We start from the raw sequence: 23,807 nt of genomic DNA, 5'->3' as shown, positions 1-23,807 counted from the left end.
CAAACCAGAGAACAAAACAAAAAAAAATGGAAATGGTCAGTCCACAGTTGATTCCCCACATGGTGCTTTGGGTTAGCAGTTAGTAACTGCTGCTTTCAGGTTAACATGTTCCTACATCTGACCACTGCGCTTACAGTCAATGCTTTACACAAAGATAATAGTGACCGGATCATAAAGCACCCAGCATATTATGCCCACCATAACTCCACAGACAGAGGGGAGATGGGAGAAAATTGACATTGTGAGTCCTGAAAAGAATCTCCCCAATAGTTAGTTGGCAGGGACTGAGAACAATTTTACTGAAATACCAAAACAATACCCAATGCTTATTATTGGAATACATTACTCCCAGAGTACTGATGGAATACAGATCTGCAACAACTACAAGTTGTTGGTCTCAGTCCAGCACCTACTGGTATGTTATTTGGCTCAAGCACCAAATAAAATGATAATTCAAGGCCCATTATTGTAGAAGACAGTACAGCAAGGTGGGATGCAGGTCATGAGTATTTGAGATGCATTGTTGAGATGGAGGCTAGGAACTCTCTCTGCAGCTAAATCTACAAACAATTGTTGACAATTAGTCAAATTGGAGAAGTATTCAATTGTTCAGCATTGATGATATTCCAGAATAGATTGCTAGTCCCAGTAATGGTAGCCATGAAACTAAGATCCACAGCATTGCCATAAAAGGGCAATTAGTTTGTTAATGGCTTTTACGGAAAGCAATCTCTTGTCTTTACTTGGTCTGGACTACATTGTGACTCCAGGTCCAAAGTAATATAGTTGACATTTCAATGCCTTCTAAAATGGCCATGTTGTTCAAGGCTGACTGGGGTGAGTTACAAACAGTGCTGCCCTTGTCAACAAATCCATGGAAGACCAAGGGACAAATAATTACACAACCCATTGAAATTTTCTTCAATTAAAATTCAATAATATATCATATGTATGAGTGATAGCCTAGCCTTAAGTGTTCATTCCACAATATAGCACAGTACAGCAAAAAGACTAACCTGGAGCTGTTTAATCTGCCCTGTCCATCTGCAGCCCTCCTCACTGTGAATGCAGCGAATAGGCACAGCCAGGATCTGGGCTTCCAGCTCTGGATCAGGATAGATCTGCAAAGCAAGTACATTAAACTTTACCTCAATTAATAAAATAATTTTCTGGTGACTCAAAGAATGGATTATTAATAATAAATACAACAAGCAAATAGATTCAAAAATTACAAATAATTGAGCAAAGACTTATTAAATTTTTTTTTGAAATTATTTGGTGGCAGAATTAGCCCAGGGTGGTCCATCACTTTCCAGACGGAGATGCACTAACTCTCTAGAGATTGACTCTGGGCCTGTCTGTTCTGAAATACTTATTGTCAGGTGGTGAAAGCAACATAGGGAGGAGAAAGTGAGAGCTGCAGATGTTGGAGATCAGAGTCGAGAGGGTGGTATTGGAAAAGCACAGGAGGTCAAGCAGCATCTGAGGAGCGGGAGAAGTGATGTTCCTGATGATGAAGGGCTTATGCCTGAAACATCAATTCTCCTGCCCTTCGGATACTGCCTGACCTGCTGCGCTTTTCTAATACCACACTCTCGACGGTGAAAGTAACACAGTCATTTTCAAACACTTCCTCATTTCAACTCTCAAGATCGGCACCAAGACACAAAAATAAAAAGCATTAATTATTTTGGGTCACTTGGTAGTATTCTTACTTCCAAATATAAAGAGTAGCGGCTCTAAAGTTTCCACCCTAGTACTTACAGAAAGGATAATCTAGTTAGGACCCTTCAAGTGCAGCACTAAGGGAGTGCAGCATTGGCAGAAACAGTGCCGTGCACAGCAGACCTGAACAAACCTCACCTGCCCATTCTGGATTTTAATGGTTCCGTAATGATCATTGGAAATTAATTATTCTACTATATTCTGGGAATATAAACCCCTTAGACAACATGAAATTACCTCAAGTGCTATTTGTAGAATGTTACCATATACAGCAAAGCTGCTGAATACAAAAGTCTAATATTTTCTGATGTTTAAAATCTTCTTAAAGAAAGTATGAAATATGGAAGTTAAGTTGAAACATGGAAGTAATCCTGTGAATATTTAAAATGTTTGATGGTGCTATATCTTTGGTTGCGTTTCAACAGGTTAAAAGACAAGACACTTTCAGCGTGATAGAATCATAGCACATGATTTTTTTTTGCTTTATACAGACATTTTAAAATGAATTGTTTCAAGAGGAAAGATTTGAGTAGCAGACAATTTTACTAAGAGCTGGATGGTTACAACCACACCCCAGATGAAACGTAAATTTCAAGGCCATTTTACTGTTTGCCTGCTTTTCAAGGGGTGATGGTTTCACTGAGATCACAAATTATATGAAATAGTTGCAGTTTTGTTGCAGTGCCAAGGTTTCAAAATCCTCTGGCCACGTGCAGTACATGTGCAAGCCATCTGTTACATGAAAGCTGGACTTGCCTTTTAGCTACATAAGTCACAGCCCCCACACCCCCGCCCTACGAACTCCTTCTGCACGTTCTCTGTGGCTGATACTCCACCCCAATGAAAACCAACTTCCTGTTTGGTGAGGTGCTCCAAGATAGATGTAGGAATCCCCCAGTGTCTACCAAGGATCACTTGGCTGAAATGGGTTCAAAGTGCTGTACATCTCAACTATGTCAATGAGATGCCTACTGCATTTTTTGCCATCATTCCTCAATGATGAAAGATTCCCTGCAACTTGTGATTTCTTTTGGCACTCCCCATGTGATAAATTAACTTGGAAAAGTGCTCATTAAAAATCACCACAACCCCAATTATACAACAAATGGTTTGAACAAACTGCATTATAATTTGACCATGATAATAAACTTTATTATGCAGTGCTTGAGCTGCTATTTTGGAGTAATAAACTCCAAGCAAGATTGGTATTAAAAGCTGGTGCAATAAATAAGGCTGTTTGCAACAAGACGACAACAAAGAATAATTTTAAACAAATAAAGACATAAGGGTTTACTGGCAAAGTCACCAGAAAACCATAAAACAGAGTTCAGGTGGGGTTTAAATCCATCATAAATTAGGAAGGCTTATTGTCATTTTCTGGATAATGGAGAAATAGAAAAGTAAAATGCTAAGTACAGAAGGACTTGAACTTAATTTAAGTTTGCGCCAGAAGATGATTTGCAGTTTCTCCTTCAGGTATGTAGGACAGATGGAATACAGAAGTTTAAGATCATAAAAATAGCAAGGGGGCAGAGTTTACAAAACGATACTTTTAGTTCACACAAGAGGGTTGTTAGGACATTAAAATCTCATTCATACTCAGGTAGCTTTCTAGAAAGGGGATGTACTTCGCCAAGTTAGACGCTGGTGAGCAAAGGGCAGGTGAATGTGGCCAAGTGGACAGCTCTGAAGAGCTGACAATGGCTCAGTGGGCAAATGGCCTCCTCCCTCCTTTCCTGCAAAACGTAAACCAATTCAGTTTAGAACTTAAAGTCTGTCAGACTCGCTCAATATCAATTTAACTATGACTCCAAATGTGCAATTCTAAAAGTAACTACATAAAATCAATGATGAGTGAGCTGTGAACAAGCCTTGCAATATTCAATTTGAGCCATTTGGAATTTATCTTGACACTACCAGACAGTGGACATCTTTTTTGTGAACTGTCCTTTTAACAGCATTGACTTAGGTTTTAACTTTTTCGTGTTTTTGCTTGAAATGTTTCTCTCCTCATCTTTGCTCCCAAATGGAAGAAAGTAAGGCTCTAGTTTGGAGACCGGTTGATCCCAACTTGCACATGTAAACCTCTCAGTTCTGGTTGGACACATTCCAAAAGGATTCATCATGTGATCTCTTGCCTTCACTGCCCAGTCCCACCCTCCCACCAATCAACATACCATCCTCACTGCCACCCCATACCACCAATTTAAATAGCATTTTACATGTCCAATATTTTTATAACAAACAGAAAGATTAAATTTTCAATTGCTGGAGACTCCAGGCCAGTTCTGAAGGGTTGGCAACCCTGTGTAGAGTTTTACTGAGAGACAGTTCTTGTTCCCTTTCAAGGCTAGTCAGAAGTTCAAAGCAGTAATAGTGAGCTCTCTCTGGATTAAAGCTGTACCGTCACTCCACAGTGGAATGAGTTATTGTACATGAGCCATTTTGAGATACAATCAACCATGACTAAGAAGGAGCAGTGAGCAATGATGTTGAAGGAGGACTGCAATTTCAATATGAAATGTGACTTTTATTTCCTTTCTCTTAACTCATTTCTTCACCAGACTCATTACCTGGACAGTCAAACACCACCCCAGGTATCTGGTAGGTTTGAGCGTATGCAAGCATGGCAAAGTCTATGATAAATTGGCTCACTTACTAATGGAACTGTCAACCACTGATACACATTCTGCAGTGTCAAAAATGTTGAAATCAAGAGTACAATGAGCATCCCCCCACTTCCTGCATCCCCCTACCCCCATACTCCACACACATTAAACCAGCTTGATCTTTTAGAATCTCACTGCAACAGGTTCCTAAAGATGCCAGCTTTTTGTTCAGGGGTTCTAGCACAGTTGAACATACCTTTGTTTATGAAGTTTGGTACAAAGTTCAGACAACCAGTGTGAGGAGAGCATTTCTGCCTAGTGGGCTATCACTACGGAGCTGTTCCAACATTTGCCAAGTGTCCAACAAAGCCTCTTGTTCCAGCATGAATCACTGAGTAAAGAAAGATCAGCTGGAGGCCAGTTGCCTCATGGAGACTATTTGCCCCATCACCAATTCACATACCACTGTCTGTGTGGAGTTTGCACATTCTTCCAGTGTCTGCATGGGTTTCCTCCCACAGTCCAAAGATGTGCAGGTTAGGTGAATTTTCCATGCTAAATTGCCCATAGTGTTAGCTGCATTAGTCAGGGGTAAATGTAGGGGAATGGGTCTGGATGGGTTGCTCGGAGGGTCGGTGTGGCCTTGTTGGGCCGAAGGGTCTGTTTCCACACTCTAGGAATCTTGAACCCTAATTCAGAATAGGTCAGAAATCTAACCCGCAATCTCCTGGTCTAAATGTTGCAGTACTGCCTGAGGCACTGCTTCCACCTACCACTCTGTGGCCTCACCAGTTAAAACCATCAACTGAGTGAATCCACAGACTGGTTGGCTTATACAGGTAATTAAGTGGCATTCCCACCAATACAAGGAGACACACTGAATTAAAATGCAGGCAAAGCTGTCAGAAATATGACGGATACTTGTTGGGGTTTTTTTTTAATAGTCACTGAACAGCTGATGAAAATGCATAGGACAGCCTGAAGATTACAGATTAATTGCTCTTAACAAAATAAACGTAACTGTTTAAGAAATACAAAGAGCACAGTCTACAGCTAGATTCAAGAAACTAGGCAATAATTCAGCCTGACACTGGAAGATGAACCAGTGCCATTGTTTATTTAATACACTAGAAATCACAGATATTTTAACATCAATCCAATTCAGCAGCTCAGGGTGATATTCACAAGCTAAATGATCTGCCTTAATGCCATTATAATAGCAAAAACAAACAAATGATACATCAATAGGGGAAGAGGAGAGAAAGATCAGCAAATAATAGCATGCTTGGAACTCATAACCCAAACCCAAATTCACATTGCACTTTTAGAATACAAACATATTCAACGTCATTTAAATTCTGTTCCTGTTGCTTAATCACCAAGGTTTAGTCCTTGTAGCAAACAGGACTTCAATTGAATCAATGTAAAAGTAGGTTTAAATTTGAACCTGATGCAAATTAAAGCCGTGCACTGTTATTGCTTGCAATGTAATCTTGTAAAGTCAGTACATCATCCCTTACATTATTGTAACATGGCCAGAACAGCAGGTCTAAATTACCAATTGTGTGAGAGATTCAGACAAAAGGAGAACCAGGTCAAATTGAAGCCTTGTAAGGCTTGAGGAGTTGGGGCCTGTTCCAAAGCAATGTTTTCACTGATCTTGGTTGGGTGTTTAATGCAAAGCAAGGGGGAGGGAAAATCAAACACCCAAGAAAAGCCTCCTCACCATTCCAGTACATCTAGCTAATGACTGAGGCATCAAGTGCAAATTCTATCAATTTTATCTCAAAGATAAGAGGGACAACACTACGTAATTATACTGCTAGGCCTGGCTAATGATCTGGAGGCTGCAACTGAAATTTCTTCATGACAGCTGGGGAAATGAATTACAGTGGTGACCATGGAAATCCAAACGTTTGTTAAAAACATTTAATAAAGAAGGAAATCTGCTGTCTTTGTCCAGTCTGGCCCATATGCAACTCCAGAGTCAATGAAGTGTAGCGTTGGATAAAAGTACAGCAGGTTAGGCAGCATCTGAGGAGCAAAACAGTCGACGTTTCAGGCATAACCCTTCATCAGCACCTACAATGGCAATGCAATTGACTTTTAATCGTCCTAATAAGCAATTCAGTTGTATTCAGAAAGGTGGCTCAATACCATCTTATCAAGAGCAATTAGGAATTGTGCACATTTGGGCGGCACGGTGGCACAGTGGTTAGCACTGCTGCCTCACAGCGCCTGAGACCCGGGTTCAATTCCCGACTCAGGCGACAGACTGTGTGGAGTTTGCACGTTCTCCCCGTGTCTGCATGGGTTTCCTCCGGGTGCTCCGGTTTCCTCCCACAGTCCAAAGATGTGCGGGTCAGGTGAATTGGCCATGCTAAATTTCCCGTAGTGTTAGGTAAAGGGGTAAATGTAGGGGTATGGGTGGGTTGCGCTTCGGCGGGTCGGTGTGGACTTGTTGGGCCGAAGGGCCTGTTTCCACACTGTAAGTAATCTAATCTAATCTAATCTAAAACATCCAGTAAATGACTAAAAGCAAAACTTCATGCAAGGCTGCCCTGACAGAACCCCACATTCTCTCTGGTCTCAGACATTTCACAGCTCCCATAATTATGAATGAACAGAATCATTGGCAACAAAGATCAAGGTTCAAAAGGTTAGCAAGATAAAATACCCATGTCATCTCAGAGTTTTACTCAGCAGGATACTAAGGTTGTTACTCTGGCAGTATTATTTACATATAGGCAGCTACACTACACGGCTGCATTTACAATAGCTCAAAGCTGGTGCGAGATCTGAGCTTCTGTACTCTGAAGTTTGTCATGTTACCTGAAGGCAACATCTTCATTGTACACTTTGAACTCTTTGACATTCAAGTATTTATACTACAGATACACTTGGCAGAAACCAACTGGGAGGTTAAACTAAAACAGCAGCCGGACAGAAAAGAGAAAGTGGCAGAGTTTTGAAAACAAACATCAGCATCTTTGCGACATCAAATCCGTTTAATGCTTAGTCACCGAATGTGTGGGTTAGAACAAAAGAATCCCTAAAATTTGGATGCAGGAAATTTGACCCATCGAATTCACACCAACCCTCTGAAGAGCATCCCAGCCACCCCTCACCCTATCCCTGACACCCTGCATTTCCCATGGTTAATCCATCTAACCTACACACCCCAGTTAAAGGCAATTATGCCAATGTTTGAGAAAGAAAAGCTATCAAAAGCCTCCACCTGCCTCACAATCACAGGCATCAGTTTAACCACAAGAGGCCTTCAACACCACAAAGAGTTAAGAACATGTTACACCATGCAGCCACATGGAACTGACCCAGAACTCCACTGATTGGTCTGCTGTGAAGGGATGAGGTAACTGATCCAACACACTCCCAAGCGTACATCTCACTTTCCAGCACACAAGAATAGCATCAAAACTGATGCCACTCACTCAAAGACCAGAATAGTAACTGTGGAAAGCTGGGGCAGCAGACCAGATACAGAGCTTTGACATCCATTTGAATAAAGCTGTCTGTAATTTAGAGTCAAGCGGAGGACTGGTCAGACCAAAATGAGGAGTTCCATCCGAATCAAATAAAAAAAAACTGAAAGGAACTGTTGGCAGTGGAAAAGGGTTTAGTTATATTGCTTGCGTTCAATTCTAAAGTGGACGATAATGGTTTTATTTATAGTGTTTGTGGTAGGTTCCTCAGCTGTTTAGGCTTCTTAACTTGGCCACTATTGAAAGATACTGTTTTGTCCAAAGTTCAACTACTCACAATGCACTTTTATAATTGAGTTTAGTGATTTGAATTCTTGGAGGTTTGTGGGAAGTGGATCTGATGAAGACCATCATTTCACTGGTAGAAATGAGGACTGTACAATAGACAATTCACAGACAAATGCAGAGAGAGTTCGTGGGGCTGCAACTTGGTGCTGAGGAGGCAACAAAAGAATTACCAATGCTGAACAGCTAAACATCAAGAACCTTTCCCAGTGTCTACTGGAAAACAGCATGTTCTTGTGGTTTTTCAAGGGGAATGGATCCTCCTTGCCCATAAATGGCTGTAGAAATGGAAAATGACGGGGGGTTATCAGGTAGGAGCAGCGTGGGATATGGATTGAAAGTCAGTCAGATGTAAATCAATCAGTCTTGATCTAAGTGGGTAGTAGAACAGACTTGAGGAGCTGAATGGCCACCTTATGCCTCTCTAAGGAACGAGTTGCTGGTTTGCACTGGTTGTCTAAGGGAACAATTTGACTCAGCATTTGTCATCAAGTCAGGAAGCTCCAGGCTTAAGGCACATTAAAGACTCACAGATGACAAAGCTACTTTAGCTCAAATGATTTAGCATAGTGCATTGATGAGCTTGCTGTCTCCTTGGAATGAGACATGAAAACCCAGCTGCTGAATTAAGTAGTTGCTAACCACACTGCAAAGGCTTGGATTCTTTCACTTAGTTGAGGATGCTTCCTACAGGGAGTTTTACTTGATATGGCAACATTCATGTTGTCTCCAGGAAAATAAGTAAATAGAAATGGATATCGTGGTATTTAAGAATCAAACAGACATGTCCCTCCATACCCTTCCTATTCATATACTCAGCCAAATGCCTCTTAAATGTTGCAATTGTACCAGCCTCCACCACATCCTCTGGCAGTTCATTCCATACACATACCACTCTCTGCATGAAAAAGTTGCCCCTTAGGTCTCTTTTATATCTTTCCCTTCTCACCCTAAACCTATGCCCTCTAGTTCTGGACTCCACAATCCCAGGGGAAAGACTTTGTCTATTTATCCTATCCATGCCCCTCAACCTCTATAAGGTCACCCCCCAGCCTCCGACGCTCCAGGGAAAACAGCCCTAACCTGCTCAGCCTCTCCCTATAGCTCAAATCTTCCAACCCTGGCAACATCTTTGTAAATCTTTTCTGAACCCTTTCAAGTTTCACAACATCTTTCCCATTGGAAGGAGACCAGAACTGCATGCAGAACTGCATGCAATATTCCAACAGTAGCCTAACCAATGTCCTGTACAGCTGCAACATGACCTCCCAACTCCTGTACTCAATACTCTGACCAATAAAGGAAAGCATACCAAATGCCTCCTTCACTATCCTATCTACCTGCGATTCCACTTTCAAGGAGCTATGAACCTGCACTCCAAGGTCTCTTTGTTCAGCAACACTCCCTAGGACCTTACCAGTAAGTGTATAAGTCGTGCTAAGATTTGCTTTCCTAAAATGCAGCACCTCGTATTCATCTGAATTAAACTCCATCTGCCACTTCTCAACCCATTAGCCCATCTGGTCAAGATCCTATTATAATCTGAGGTAACCCTCTTCGCTGTACACTACACCTCCAATTTTGGTGTCATCTGCAAACTTACTAACTGAACCTCTCATGCTCACATCCAAATCATTTCTGTAAATGGCAAAAAGTAGAGGGCCCAGCACCGATCCTTGTGGTACTCCACTGGTCACAGGCCTCCAGTCTGAAAAACAACATCCACCACCACCCTCTGTCTTCTACCTTTGAGCCAGTTCTGTATCCAAATGGCTAGTTCTCCCTTTATTCCTTGAGATCTAACTTTGCTAATCAGTCTCCCATGGGAATCCTTGTCAAACACCTTACTGAAGTCCATATAGATCACATCTACTGCTCTGCCCTTATCATTCTTCAAAAAACTCAATCAAGTTTGTGAGACATGATTTCCCACGCACAAAGCCATGTTGACTATCCCTAATCTGTCCTTGCCTTTCCAAATACAGGTACACCCTGTCCCTTGGGATTCCCTCCAACAACTTGCCCACTACTGCGGTCAGGCTCACCGGTCTATAGTTCCCGGGCTTGTCTTTACCACCCTTCTTAAACAGTGGCACCACATTTGCCAACCTCCAATCTTCTGGCACCTCACCCGTGACTATCGATGATACAAATATCTCAACAAGAAGCCCAGCAATCACTTCTCTAGCTTCCCATAGAGTTCACGGGTATACCTGATCAGGTCCTGGGGATTTATTACCTGCCGGCAGGTGGGACTAGATTGGGTTGGGATATCTGATCGGCATGGACAGGTTGGACCGTAGCGTCTATTTCCATGCTGTATATCTCCGTGATTCTATGACAACTACCTATTACCTACCTCAATTCATCAGGCACATAAGTATCTGAGCTAATGTTACATCACTAGTTTACAACATGGTACTCTGCTGGAACCATGGTCCTATGTTGCAAGAGATTGGAGGGAAGATGGAGTAGGAAATTTTATATCCTCAGTTTACATGCAATGATATCATGAGCACATCTCTCAAAGACATATCGACAATGGGCTTGACACAACACCTCTCATACAATACCATTAAAACTGGATTAACAGCACAGTTTCTGGGCAGACTCTACACAATCAGAAATTGCTCTTTGAGTAAGACATTCGACCAAGGGCAGCCTGCCCTTTCAAGTAAACAGAAAAGATCACAAAGTGAGACATCTTGTTCACTTACATGAGCACCAAGGATCAAACTTGATTGAGACAATAAATAATCTAGAATCAATTAGATGATTAAGGGGTGATTTGGTTGTTTATAACGGTAAACCAATAGAATAGATTGGGAGATTGGGGAAACTAGAATAACAAACATTTTGACAACATTTTAAGCCTTCAGCAGTGAAATAGGAAACATTTCTTTAGACGGAGACAGTGGAAGTTTATACTCTCTTCCACAAACAGCGATTGACGCAAAATCAGTTCTTAAATTTAAGTCTGAGATTGATATATTATCGTTAACCACCAGTATAAAGGAATATTGGGCAATGTTTGGTTGTTACCTGAGCAGTTAAGTTCTCAGTGATTGGCAGAATAGTTTGAGGGAATAACTGACTCGTGCCCGTACCCATTTTGTTGTTGTTTGTGCATCCCATTCCCTACATTACAAAAATAACAAATCCACAAAAAGGAAGTATGTCATTGCTTTGTGATATTCTTTGAGCCATCCTGACATTAAAAAGAAAAAGCACCTTTCACAAAGATAAAATCTGAAGAGCTGGTTTCGTGGTGTAGGGAAAGATGAAAGAGGATGGGTAGCCTGTTAGCTGCGGACAGCTCTCCATCAATGATACACTTGATGCTCAGCTGACTAACAGGCCCATTGGGAAAAGCCAAGGTAGATGAAGAAATGATTTTTAATATCTAAACCCTCTCCTTGGCAATTATTTTGACCCAGCATGGGGTTTCCAATTAACTTGCACACCAGCATCATGGAGCCACTCATCCCCACCACAGCAACAACAAGAGAAGAATTTAAATGTTTTTGCCTCACTATCAAGGGAATAAGCAGACAGATTTCATTTTCACACAAATCAGACTTTGTGCCAAACAATGATGGAAACAACTAGCAAAATCTGCTTTTTCCACAAGAGATCCAATGTGGAAAGACAGTCGCATCATTCACACACTGATTCTTTGCTTTCGTCCCATTTCCTTGCGATTTGTGGCTCAGTAGTGATTTGCTGCTGCAGCAGTTTCTTTAGCCAAGCCTCCAGAAAGCATTTACTGAGCAGACTGTGGTTTTTCCTGTTGAAATGTACTGGAACCTCAACCGAAACCTTATTGTCTCTAGTGACTGAAGAACAAATGCATTCAGGGCCAGAACGGAAATGTGGGGACAGGTTGCATTTGATGTAAAAACAAAGGAAACCAAGACTATCCTATTCATCCTAAATCAGGACAGGGACAGGGACACACACACACACACACACACACACACACACGGACGAGGGAAGTGACACATGAAGGGTTATCAAAGATCACTACATGCACCTAAAAGTTCAGTGAGATATGTGAGTAAATTCAGTTCTTCATGACTTCTAACATACTGCCCATTTCCACCTCTTCTGAAGCCACGCTACCAGCGGATGCTATAATGTGTTTCAGGAACCACCCCCAATTTGCACTTCTCACTATGTTGCCAGGCTAGACATTAATTCTTAGCAGAAAGTTGGCTTATTGGGGGCAGCAAAGCTGGATGGAACCTTGCCTTCACCCAATCTCCACATTCTCACTTCGGAGGGCCCCACAATCAGCAGCAGGAAACGTCACTGACTGCTCTCCCTTCTTGGTGCCAGAAGTGGATGATCCACCACTGCTGTTACAGGCTAGGAACTGAAATAATACATTCCAGATCCTAACTCTCAGAACAAATAAAAAAATTCATCCCCTTCATTGGCTCTTTTGCAATTGCCTTAAAATCCTTTAGTTACTGGCACACCCACCAATGGAAAGGTTCCCCTGCTTATCTATCAAAAACCTCTCACGATTTGAAACACATGCGTACTTATAGCTTGGACAGTGTTTACTGGCAAACTATATGGCTCCATATGGGACAGCAGAGTTGCTAGCTAGGATATATTACCTTACGATCAGTTTCTGCACTCCATCATGGCCAATTTGTCAACACTATAATATTGGACAGCAGTAGACAAAGACATTTGGGAAATGGCTTCATGGCGAATTGCACGTTCATCTCAGAGATGGATTGCATGGCACTAGAAAATAGCAATAGATTTGTCACAGAAACTTCTTGGACAACCACTACTGGGTGGAGGCGGCAATGTCACTGGACTAGGAAACCAGAGAACTGGGCTGTACCCTAGAGACACAAGTTCAAATCCCACCACTGAAGCTAGGGAATTTAAAACTAACTTAATAAAAAAATCTGGATTAAAAAAAACTAGTTTGGGCATTGGTGACCGTGAAGCTTTTGGATTGTTGTGAAAACCCACTTTATTCACCAATTGTACGTAAGGGAAAGAAATGGATTCAGGATTGGTTGGCTGACAGAAGGCAGAGAGTGGTTGTAGATGGAAAGTATTCTGCCTGGAAGCCAGTGGTGAATGGTGTCCTGCAGGGCTCTGCTCTTTGTAGTTTTTTATAAATGACTTGGATGAGGAGGTTGAAGGGTGAATTAGTAAATTTGCTGATGACACAAAGGTTGGAAGTGCCGTTAATAGTATCGAGGGCTATTGCAGGCTGCAACACGACATAGACAGGCTCCAGAGCTGGGCAGAGAAATGGCAGATGGAGTTCAACCTGGATAAATGCGAAGTGATGTATTTTGGAAGGTCGAACTTGAATGCTGAATATAAGATTAAAGACAGGATTCTTGACAGTGTGGAGGAACAGAGACATCTTGGTGGTCAAGTGCACAGATCCCTCAAAGTTGCCACTCAAGTGAATAGGGTTGTTAAGAAAGCACATGGTGTTTTGTGTTTCATTAACAGGGGATCGAATTTAAGAGCCACAAGGTTTTGCTGCAGCTCTACAAGTCCCTGGTGTGACTGTCCCTGGTGTGACTACACCTGGAATATTCGTGTCCAGTTCTGGTTGCCCTATTATAGGAAAGATACAGAGGCTTTGGAGAGGGTGCAAAGAAGGTTTACCAGGATGCTGCCTGGACTGGAGGGCTTGTCTTATAAAGAGAGGTTGAATAAGCTCAGACTTTTCTCTCTGGAGAGAAGGAGGAAGAGAGGTGACCTGATCGACGTATACAAGCTAATGAGAGGCATGGATAGAATCAACAGCCAGGGTAGGATTGACTGGCATAAGGGGTCATAGTTTTAAGATATTAGGCGGAAGGTATAGAGGAGATGTCAGAGGTAGGTTCTTTACACAGAGTTGTGAATGCATGGAATGTGTTGCCAGCAGTGGTGGTGGAAGCAGAGTCATTAGGGACATTTAAGTGACTGCTAGACAAGCGTAGATTAGGTTATTTTATTTTAGATTAGGAATAATCCTTGGTACAACATTGTGGGTCAAAGGGCCTATTCTGTGCTGCACTTTTCTATGTTCTATGAAATCTGCGAATCCTAACTGGTCTGACCTGCATGTGACTCCAGACTCTTAGCAATGGGGCTCAATCTTACCTGTACTCTGACTGATGTGCGAGGCCACTGGAGGACAATTACTGATAGTTAATGAATGCTGGCCTTCCAAGTGTTGCCCACACCCTAAGAATGAATATTAAAAAAAGATTGGGGCTAGAAAGAAATTAAGTATCAACTGTGGTTCCTAGATGTCCATTACCTAGGTACAGAACTTTCTTCACTGTAGTGGTTCTGTTCGCCGAGCTGGAAGTTTTGGTTGCAAACTTTTCGTCCCCTGGCTAGGAGACATCATCAGTGCTCTGGAGCCTCCTGCAAAGCGCTTCTTTGATGTTGCTTCCGGCATTTATAGTGGTACCACTATAAATGCCGGAAGAAACATCAAAGAAGCGCTTCTCGGAGGCTCCAGAGCACTGATGATGTCTCCTAGCCAGGGGACGAAAAGTTTGCAACCAAAACTTCCAGCTCGGCGAACAGAACCACTACAACAAGCACCCGAGCTACAAATCTTCGCACAAACTTTGAACTTTCTTCACTCAAAAAGCTATAAATGCTGGCAATTAGAAATTCCAAATGTGGGATTGCTGTGTTTTGTTTTAGTCAAGGAGGATTAGACCATCCGAGTGAATGGGAAAAAATTAGGACTACAGATATTGGACGTCAAAATCGAAAAGAGAGGCAGTGGAAAAGCACAGGAGGTCAGGCAGCATCCAAGGAGTTTGAGAATCAATGTTTTGGGCATAAGCACTTCACCCGACTGAATGACAGAACCAGCTGAAGGGGCTCAATTACTAACTCATGTTTCTCTATCTACTCCTTTCTCAGACCATCAAGGGCAGTTGAAGCACCACCCTCCTGCCCCAGGTTTGTAACAGCTGCCTCAGTAGACAGCAGAGATCTAATGAGGAATATTCTGGTGTCTTACTCAAACAGATGCAGCCTTTTCCATCTGAAATCACAGCAAAAAAAAAGTGAATACGCCCTTTTTAACGCAACTCCAAAACAAGGACCCATCTAAGACATAAAAAGATTTTCTAAGGGGGTTTGACAGGGTTGATGCTGAAAGGTTTTCTCCTTTTGTGGAAGTCTAGGGCCAGAGGACATAAATGCGAACTCTAATCTTAAACTCTCTGAAATTAAGACAGAGACATGGAGGGCTTCCTTCTGTCAGAGTGGTGAATGTGTGGAATTCTTTATCACAGATGACTGTCAAGGCTGGGTTGTTAAGTATATTAAAGGCTGAGATAGACAGATTTTTAATCAGTAAGTAAATCGAGTGTTCTGGGGAAAATGCAGGAAAGTGGAGTTGAGGGTTATCAGATCAACCAAGATTGCATTGAATAGTGGAGCAGACTCAATGGGTTGAATGGCCTACTTCTGCTGCTACATCTTATGGTCTTAAGGCAGCTCACGCTAACTGATAATTTTAAGAAATTCTACGACACAATCAATGATTACAATGGAAAGATCATTTGATCTAAAGTACTGGTCTAAACTGATTGATAATAGTAACTTCTATTATTTATCTTTTCAGAGAGTGCTTCCAGTATATTCTATTCTAAATCACAGGTTTCAGCAGTTATGGCATTTTGTATTTGCTTGGGAGTCTGTGTTTAAGAAAGCTTGCCTCAGCTAAGTGTTTCAGTGTTCCATTGTTGTTCTTGCTTTCACTGAAATGCTCAAATGCAAGCTGAATAGAGTAGAAATGCAATCCATGGATGCACCTGGTTAAAACATTAGGAAACATTAAAATCCTAATTCCTCACTTTTTTCAAAGTCTACAGAAAAGCTAAGGCTAGAGTTCGCAAACAAAGACTTACAGCTTAGAAAGCAGAGTGGGGAAGCTAAACGTTTTAACACTGTAAACCTCAGATGTTCAATCTGAAAAGACTTTTCTTTAAAATTGCCCCTTAGAACAAATGCTTCTGATGTCTAGAGATTAAAGAGGTAAAGGGAGGACAAAAAGGAGAAGAAATAACATCTGCAATAATAGAAATAGTACAAAATAAAAATAGCCACATTTCCCAGCACCTCGCCCCATGTTGGGATTTCATTGCCAGCTCAGATGGAAAAAGGAAAGCAATATCACAAAGTGCATTCAAGCACCTATTGACAAATAACCACATTCATTGTGCTAATTTTTCAATCTACTAACAGAATGAATGAGAAGTGATTTCAATCGCAGGCCCTTTTGGCACCACAACACTGGGTGACAGCAACTTTAGAATAAACAGCATCTTCAATCCCTTACAATCAGCCAAGACAAGTGCCCATTTCCCTAGTCAGATAAATCTGTAGAGCCTGGGTCTTTAACTGAAAGTCAGATGCTATTTAGTTGGATTTTAACAGATTAAACACAAGATACAGAATGAAAACGAAACGCCGTTGTCAAACGCATTGTTGTTTAAAGCCCTGTTACCTGGCTGTAGTACCACAGTGTGTGTGTGCGTGCATGTGTGAAGATTGAGGGTTTCTGGAGAAAGCCTGGTGTGGAGTGACTGCAGGCCTATGGCTCTATGGTGAAAGGAGGACTCTAATTCCGAACTTTCAACTGTTTTTCTTATTTATAACTTTTTCCTTAGGAACATTGTACTAAGATGGCACCTTGAAACATTGCAAACTTCTCAATGTACTGTTGTATCCATGTACTTGAGTACACGTGACAATAAAACCTAATTCCAAGTATTTTTAAACACAATGGATTTCGTGGGTAATACATAAAATCTTGAGGAAATGCGGCTGTTGCTCTATAGTTAATGGAATGTGACAGGACAACTTTGAACTACTAGAAATGTCACATTTCATTAAGGAAAAACTACATTTAAAAAAAATGTTCTTTAACTTCTCTCAATTTCTGGTCAAATACCTGGTATTCATTTATTATAGCAGTCAAAAATTTAGCAAAAAGCGACTATTTTAACAAACTGCTCATGCACTTGTCATACAGTCTATTTCATTATATTTGTACAGATTTCTAGAAGGATTGAAGAACTCGGACCATAGCTATAGTATCAGAGCATCCCCTTTATTTACATTATTTCAAACTCCTATCGTCACAACCACTCTGTTCACAATAAAACAAAGCACAATGCCCAAGGCAGAATGTAAGAATTGGAAATGAGTGTCCAAATTGGAATATAAAAAAGAGCTATAAAGTTGTAAAAGTCAGGTAACTACATCAGCTGTGTGATGCAACTCCACAGAACTAATAGGAGCCCATCTCAATCTGTGCAGGGTTAGGGTGTAATAGTGGCTGTCATTGTCCTGTGCCAATAGGGATAAGAAAAGCAGCAGAAAGTAAATATTGGCTCTGCTGGCTCTCTAATAACCATTCCTCATTGGAAACATTTCTGTGCATGGGTTGAACTGGAGACATTTTGCAGTGTTTCTAAATAGCAGCCCTAACCTGCCACCTAGAAGCATGTAGAAAGAGCAGTTCCTTGGACCACAGAAAACTGAGTGGTGAAAGCAGAGAGAACTGCAACAGCTTTATTCATTCAACAAAGCACAATAGCCAACCAGGAAGACAACCATCAAAGAAAAGGCTTTTTGTAAGCCTCACAATAAAGAGTAAAGATGACGAACAGCCTGAAGGCATGCTCATTACAACAATTACCAGAGCTGTGGCTGAGTGCCGTGGAGAATAAGATGACAAAAGGCAGCAGGACCCCTGAGGTAACACAAATACAAGAGCCCTCACAGACCAGGAGCTGTGCTGAACAGGCAGATAAATTACAGCAAAATTACACTTAGTAATTCAGACTCTCTAATTGGTGAATGGAAAATAGAAGTTTCTATGAGGAAAAGGTAATTTGCATTTGCAGTGGTCATTTACCTTCGCATAGTCGAGTGGGAGCTGGTCTTCAGGACACTTAAACACGCCCTCACTGAAACACAAAAAGAGAAGAACTGTAAACACACAGTGTACAACAGTTAACAGGACTGCTGTATTGTGCCTTCATGCATTTCTTTGCAAACCACCATTAACACCAATGAGGTATATGAAGGCAGGCTCTACAGCATTAACATAATAACACTGCATTTATACACTGCCTTAAAGCACTTCATCCAATGAATTACATTCATTTTGTTGAAGTCCACTCAAATCTAAACCCTGTTATGGGGGGAGGAGGGGGGGTAGAAATAAAGGAAATTCCTATCTCTTAAACAGTCTTTAGCAAGAAATTCTTTCCAAATGAGAAATCAAATTCAGTTTTATCTTTACACTGAAGCCCACAGTCTGGCAGAACATAAAGGTAGAGCTGCAGGGCACACAGTCTTACTCCACATAAACAAACTCAGTCAGATTTTCCTCTTGAGTTGTCAAAACGTCCAGGATTGTGCAGGATTTGAAACATGATCAGCAGAAAAGTCAGAGGCATAGCTAGTAAATGGGGCAGGTTCTTCCCCACACAGCACTGCCCCATTCACCTACGAACATTTGCAGAATATGGGGGCAGTCATGTAAAACAGAGATGCAAAGGAATTTCTTAGCTCATAATTGCGGCTGTCTGGAATTCTCCACCCTAGAATTGTGGAGGCTGGAAGAGGAGGTAGACAGATTTTTGAAATATTGGAGGGTTTAAGGGAGAGGAGCAGCTGACGCAAAAGTGTAGTCAAGGCGAGAGACAAATCAGCCATGAATTTATAGACTAGGAGAAAGTGAGGACTGCAGAAGCTGAATATCAGAGTAATAAAATGTGGTATTGCAAAAGCACAGCTGCTGAGGCAGCATCCGAGGAGGAAAGTTGGCATTTCGAGCATAAGCTCTTCATCATGCTTATGTTTGAACCGTAACGACTCTCCTACTCCTCAGATACGGCCTGACCAGCTGTGCTTTTCCAGCGCCACATTTTTTTTTGACCATGAATTTATAAACATCAGGACAGCTTGGGGGGCCAAATGGCTAACTCTGATCTCCATTTCTTACGTCCTCATATTTTGTGAGATGAAGAGGACTTGGTGGGGCTGGTATTATTGGTGATAATACCAATTAGTAGGGTACACTAAACCATCCTGACCCTCTGCAGATGCAGGTACCAACTTTTCTGAAGTTCCAATAGCACACTGGAAGCCCGAATCAGCAAGTTTTCTTTTACTTTCAGCCGCGATGTTGTTATTAATAATAGGCCATGAAGTGCAACAATTGCAAAGTTCAGAACGCACAAGGAATTGTTTCAATCCTGCAAAAAAGTGGACAGAGTTGCAAGCCAAAGGTGTTGGGGTACTGCTTAAAAATGCGTTGCTGGAAAACCGCAGCAACACATTTTTAAACTCCGATCTCCAGCATCTGCAGTCCTCACTTTCTCCCTGTTGGGGTACTGCCTCAAAATTCTACATTTGGTGCATTTTTAAGAGTACAACTTGAACTTGATTATTTCATTTTGGGGACAATGATATAATGGTAATGTTACCGGACTAGTGATCCAAACAGCCAGAAAAACCTTCTGGGGACATGGGTTCAACTCTCTCACTGGCAGCTAGTGAAGCTTAAATTATTTTTATTTTGAAAAAATAAAAATTATTGTAAGTTAGTTTTGTAGTGTCAGTAATGGTAACCATCAATTGTTTAAAGTCCTAATAGAAAGGAAATCTGAACATCTTAAATGGTCTGTCCTACCACAATTCTGCCTCCACAGCAACGTGGTTGACTCTGAACCAGCCTCTAAAATGATCTAGACATGGCCTTTCAGTTTAAGGGTAAATAGGATGGGCAACAAATGCTGGCATTCAAGACCCATAAATAAATAAAATAGATAGACTGGTAGGTAAAATATTGGTAATTCAACATTTAAAAACATTAACAATTACAGATTACACTCAGTCATTATCTGTTCTCCAACAACACTTATTCCTTTATCCAGCAAACTCCTGCGATGTCAACAGAGCTGGTACAGAGTTAAACACTTTCATGTTTAAATTTAAGTTTTATTTATTCTATCTCAGTAAATAAGGATTAAAAGAATCAGTACTTTTATTTCCTCAGACCGATCAGCATTTGTTTTGTACACAGAGCCAATTCTTTTTAACAACTGTTAAAACACAGCGGTTCTGTTTAACTGGGCCGATGAGAAACAGTAAATCTTTCATGTAGCTGAATGCTCTAGCAGCTTCACAAGCCTCCTCTGTCAACTGTGCTGCAAACATATATTGCTTGGAAGTAGAAATAAATTGCAATTTGCCTATTTGCCTTACCCACAAAGGTGGTAGCTTATTGAGACTCTAACATGCGCTGTTGGCACTAACTGAAGACTGGAATTGATCAGGTACAATTGGGAGAAAGGAGGGAAACACCTATCAGGAGACATTTTCCCCCCAAACAACACAAAGAACAGAGGCTGCTGGAAATCAGAAACAAAAACAAATTGCTGGACAAGGTCAACAGGTCTAGTGGCATCTGTGGAGAGAAATCAAGAGTTAATGTTTCAGGTCGAGTGAGCCTTCCTCATTTTCCCTATGCTCTGCTCAGTAAATATCAGTTGATACCAATGTGCAAATAGTAGGCAAGGAGGGTCAGGCTTGGCTGCAAATTTATTCATAGAGACATACAGAATAAAAGCAAGGAAGTTATATTAAGCTGTACACAAATTCAACATCAACCAGTGTACTGTGTCCAGTTCTGGTTCCAGGGATGAGGAACTTCAAAGATTCAGATATACCGGAAAGGATGGGGCTTGAAGAGATTTTGAGAGTGGTGCCCAAACCCTGAGGGATTCAGAACACAGTGACCAGAGAGAAATTATTCCCAATACTGGAGCATTGGCAACAAAAGGGCACAGATTTAAGGTGATTACCAAAAGAAGCAATAGCATGACATGAGGAATAGCTTCTTCACACAGTGAGTGGTTGAGAAATTTAAGGTGCTACCAGAGAGGGTAGTGGAAGCAGAGTCAATCGAAACCTCCAAGAGAGAATTGGATCTTTATGGGGAAGAGGCAGGAGACTGGCACTGGTTGAATTACTCATTCAGAGGCACGATGACACGAATGGCCTCCTCCAGTGGTGCAACTGATTCTGTGATTTATGGCGATTTACAGTGATTCTGTAAAATTTCAGGCTGAGCTTCACATGTGAAAAATAGGCAGTTAGGACAGCACACAGAACAGGAGCTGAATCCTCATGGAATCCTATCTCAGGTTAGGTCAGGATGGAACTGAGGGGGAGGAAACTAAATGATATGGGGAGGGGAGAAAGAGAAAAAAAAACCAAGCAGCATGGCATGGGTTCACTGTAGATTGAATCCATCGGGCAATTAAATCCAAGAACAAAACAGAAGAGGACGGCAAGACTTGAAAATACCTCACTAACAATAGTCAGTTAGAGGACAGCAGAGTCAGAAACATGTTGCACATGGGTTTTATTTGACATTTTAGGAAGCCCCCAATGCAGATGAAAAATACAAGTTCCTGGACCTGACTACAATAAAAGATCAGTCTTTCACAATTTCAAATGTTAGCAGCTTGTGATTCTTAAGTGCATTAGAACAATGCATTTCTTTGATCTGCACATGGACTCTGGTGAAGGGAAACTGACTGTAACAGCCAATAACAGTTCCCTATGATTAACAGTTAAGAGGTTACCAATGACTGAAATATTAGCAAAGATATCAGTTACCGTTGCTCACTATCAGACATACACTCCATTCCTGTGACACTGTTGGACAGATAATTCCAAGGACAGCCAAGTCCAAAATTCTCCTCACACCATGCTCTCAGTCATGCACATCCCATAAAGGATTAACAAGTGTGAGGAACCTGGCAGGTAGAGTCCACAGGAAAGGGTACACAACATCTTACTAAAACCCAGGATGACCTAAAGCCTTCTGTAGTCCATGTACAATCAACTCCTGCTGGAATTTGAAAGCAACCAGCAAATGCTTCATAGAAAAGTTACCATTTTTATAAATGTTTCTTCAAAAGCATCTATTTGAACTTGTTGTTCCCAGTTCATGTGTATATAATACCTGCCATGCAGTAATTCTCCCAGCCACCAGTAGCAGCCCTATCTATTGCCCTCCCTCATATAGGTGCAATTACGGTAACAGCAATTTAAGTTTGTGATCACATTATTTCCAAACATTTTCACCAATCAATCCACTAAATTGCCCAAGACAATTCCATGCAACATCTAAAGACAAAACGCGCTGATTTTGAAGCAGAAAATGGAAACTTGAACAACTGGAAAAAGATTTTTAAAAATTGCAACGTGCTTATGCTGGAATTCAAGACTGTTTCAATGATCTATGACATTCATAAAGTATTTCTCACGTTACTGCAACTCTAACCCCCTTACATACCAGATAACAGGCAGTTCACTGTACTTTACTGAAATGGTGCAGCATTGAGAAAGGAGACAAATCAACAGCAATGAGATACATGGAGCAGAGCACTGGTTGAACGTTCACGTGCTCTCCAAGGCACGGAGTTCGAGTCATATAGCACAGACCCTTCAGCCCAACTCAACATGCTGACCAAGTTTCCCAAACTAAACTAATCCCACCTGTCTGGATTCGACGCATACCCCTCTAAACCTTACCTATTCATGTAAACTGTGCAAATGTCTTTTAAACATTGCAACTGTACCTACATCTACCACTTCATCTGGCAATTCATTCCACATACGAACCACGGATGTGTGTAAATGTTACCCCTCAGGTCCATTCCCTCTTTTGAACAGCACCTTTGGATCACTGGGGGGCTAGTGAAATTGGACCAAGCAAAAGAGAGAGTGCAGTGAACTTGCTTGCCTCTCTGAAGTGGGACTTCAGCTCACAAAACCTTCGGATTCACAGACTGACAGAGTTGGTGGTCAGAGCCACGGTGGACAATGAAACTACCGACTCAAGAGGAAGGGCCAAACCGGTGAACTCTCAGTTGTTGTGACTCAGATGCTGGTCGGTTACACATTACAGTGTACCACCACAAGACTCTGGATTTCACTGCAAAATCCAGTTCAAACAGAACACAGACAAACAAATTAACAGCATTAGAAATTACATGTATTTCGTGCTTCCAGACAACAAACGGAATAAAAACTGTTGACATTCAATTTCCCAAGTGGCAGAATAGGTTTGTACGAGTCTTTATGCTAACATACTCTTGGTGCAGAATCAGCAAATTTAGGCAACTTGTTCATTAAGAGTCTACGTCCCCAGTGCAGATGGGGCTCCGCCGAATTGGAAAGAAAAGTGTTGTTTCAGCTGTCAGTAGCTATGACCTCCTTCCATTATCCCAAGTGGCTTCATTTTGTGAAAGTAGTTAATTATATAGTGACAGAATACCAACAATTGATTAACTCAGGCCTGCTGTAAAATTAACCCACCCCTCCCATACACTCAGTCTAACACATCAGAACAGTCTCTTGGCCTTTTCAGTTCACTCAGCACTAATCACTTAACACAGCAATGGTAGCTGGGGCCCTCAGACTATGGAATCACACTTCAACTGTGAATCTGTGCCTTCAGCAATAGGAAGAGAAAAAAATCAGAAGTGCAGACAGGTTCAAGTACAAGGTAGAACTTGAACTCCAGCACACAAAAGCAAGGAGTCAATTGGATAGAGTTTATCAGATTGTGGGAGCAAACTAAGGTACT

General features: G+C 41.4%; 1 protein-coding gene across 1 annotated transcript in view; it reads right to left on the bottom strand.

Moving 5' to 3' along the window:
* LOC132830335 (TNF receptor-associated factor 4-like) overlaps window positions 1-23,807 on the bottom strand; it is a 93,575-nt gene that overhangs the window by 11,155 nt on the left and 58,613 nt on the right. Inside the window, exons 2-3 of the mRNA XM_060847951.1 lie at window positions 18,051-18,102; window positions 1,017-1,121 (exon numbers count right to left, since the gene is read on the bottom strand). Of these exons, the coding sequence (XP_060703934.1) occupies window positions 1,017-1,121; window positions 18,051-18,102 (157 nt within the window). The remainder of the gene's footprint in view (window positions 1-1,016; window positions 1,122-18,050; window positions 18,103-23,807) is intronic.

This window comes from Hemiscyllium ocellatum, chromosome 31, assembly GCF_020745735.1.
Source record: "Hemiscyllium ocellatum isolate sHemOce1 chromosome 31, sHemOce1.pat.X.cur, whole genome shotgun sequence".
In the NCBI taxonomy this organism is placed as follows: domain Eukaryota; kingdom Metazoa; phylum Chordata; class Chondrichthyes; order Orectolobiformes; family Hemiscylliidae; genus Hemiscyllium; species Hemiscyllium ocellatum.
This window is presented reverse-complemented; position numbering and strand designations above follow the sequence as displayed.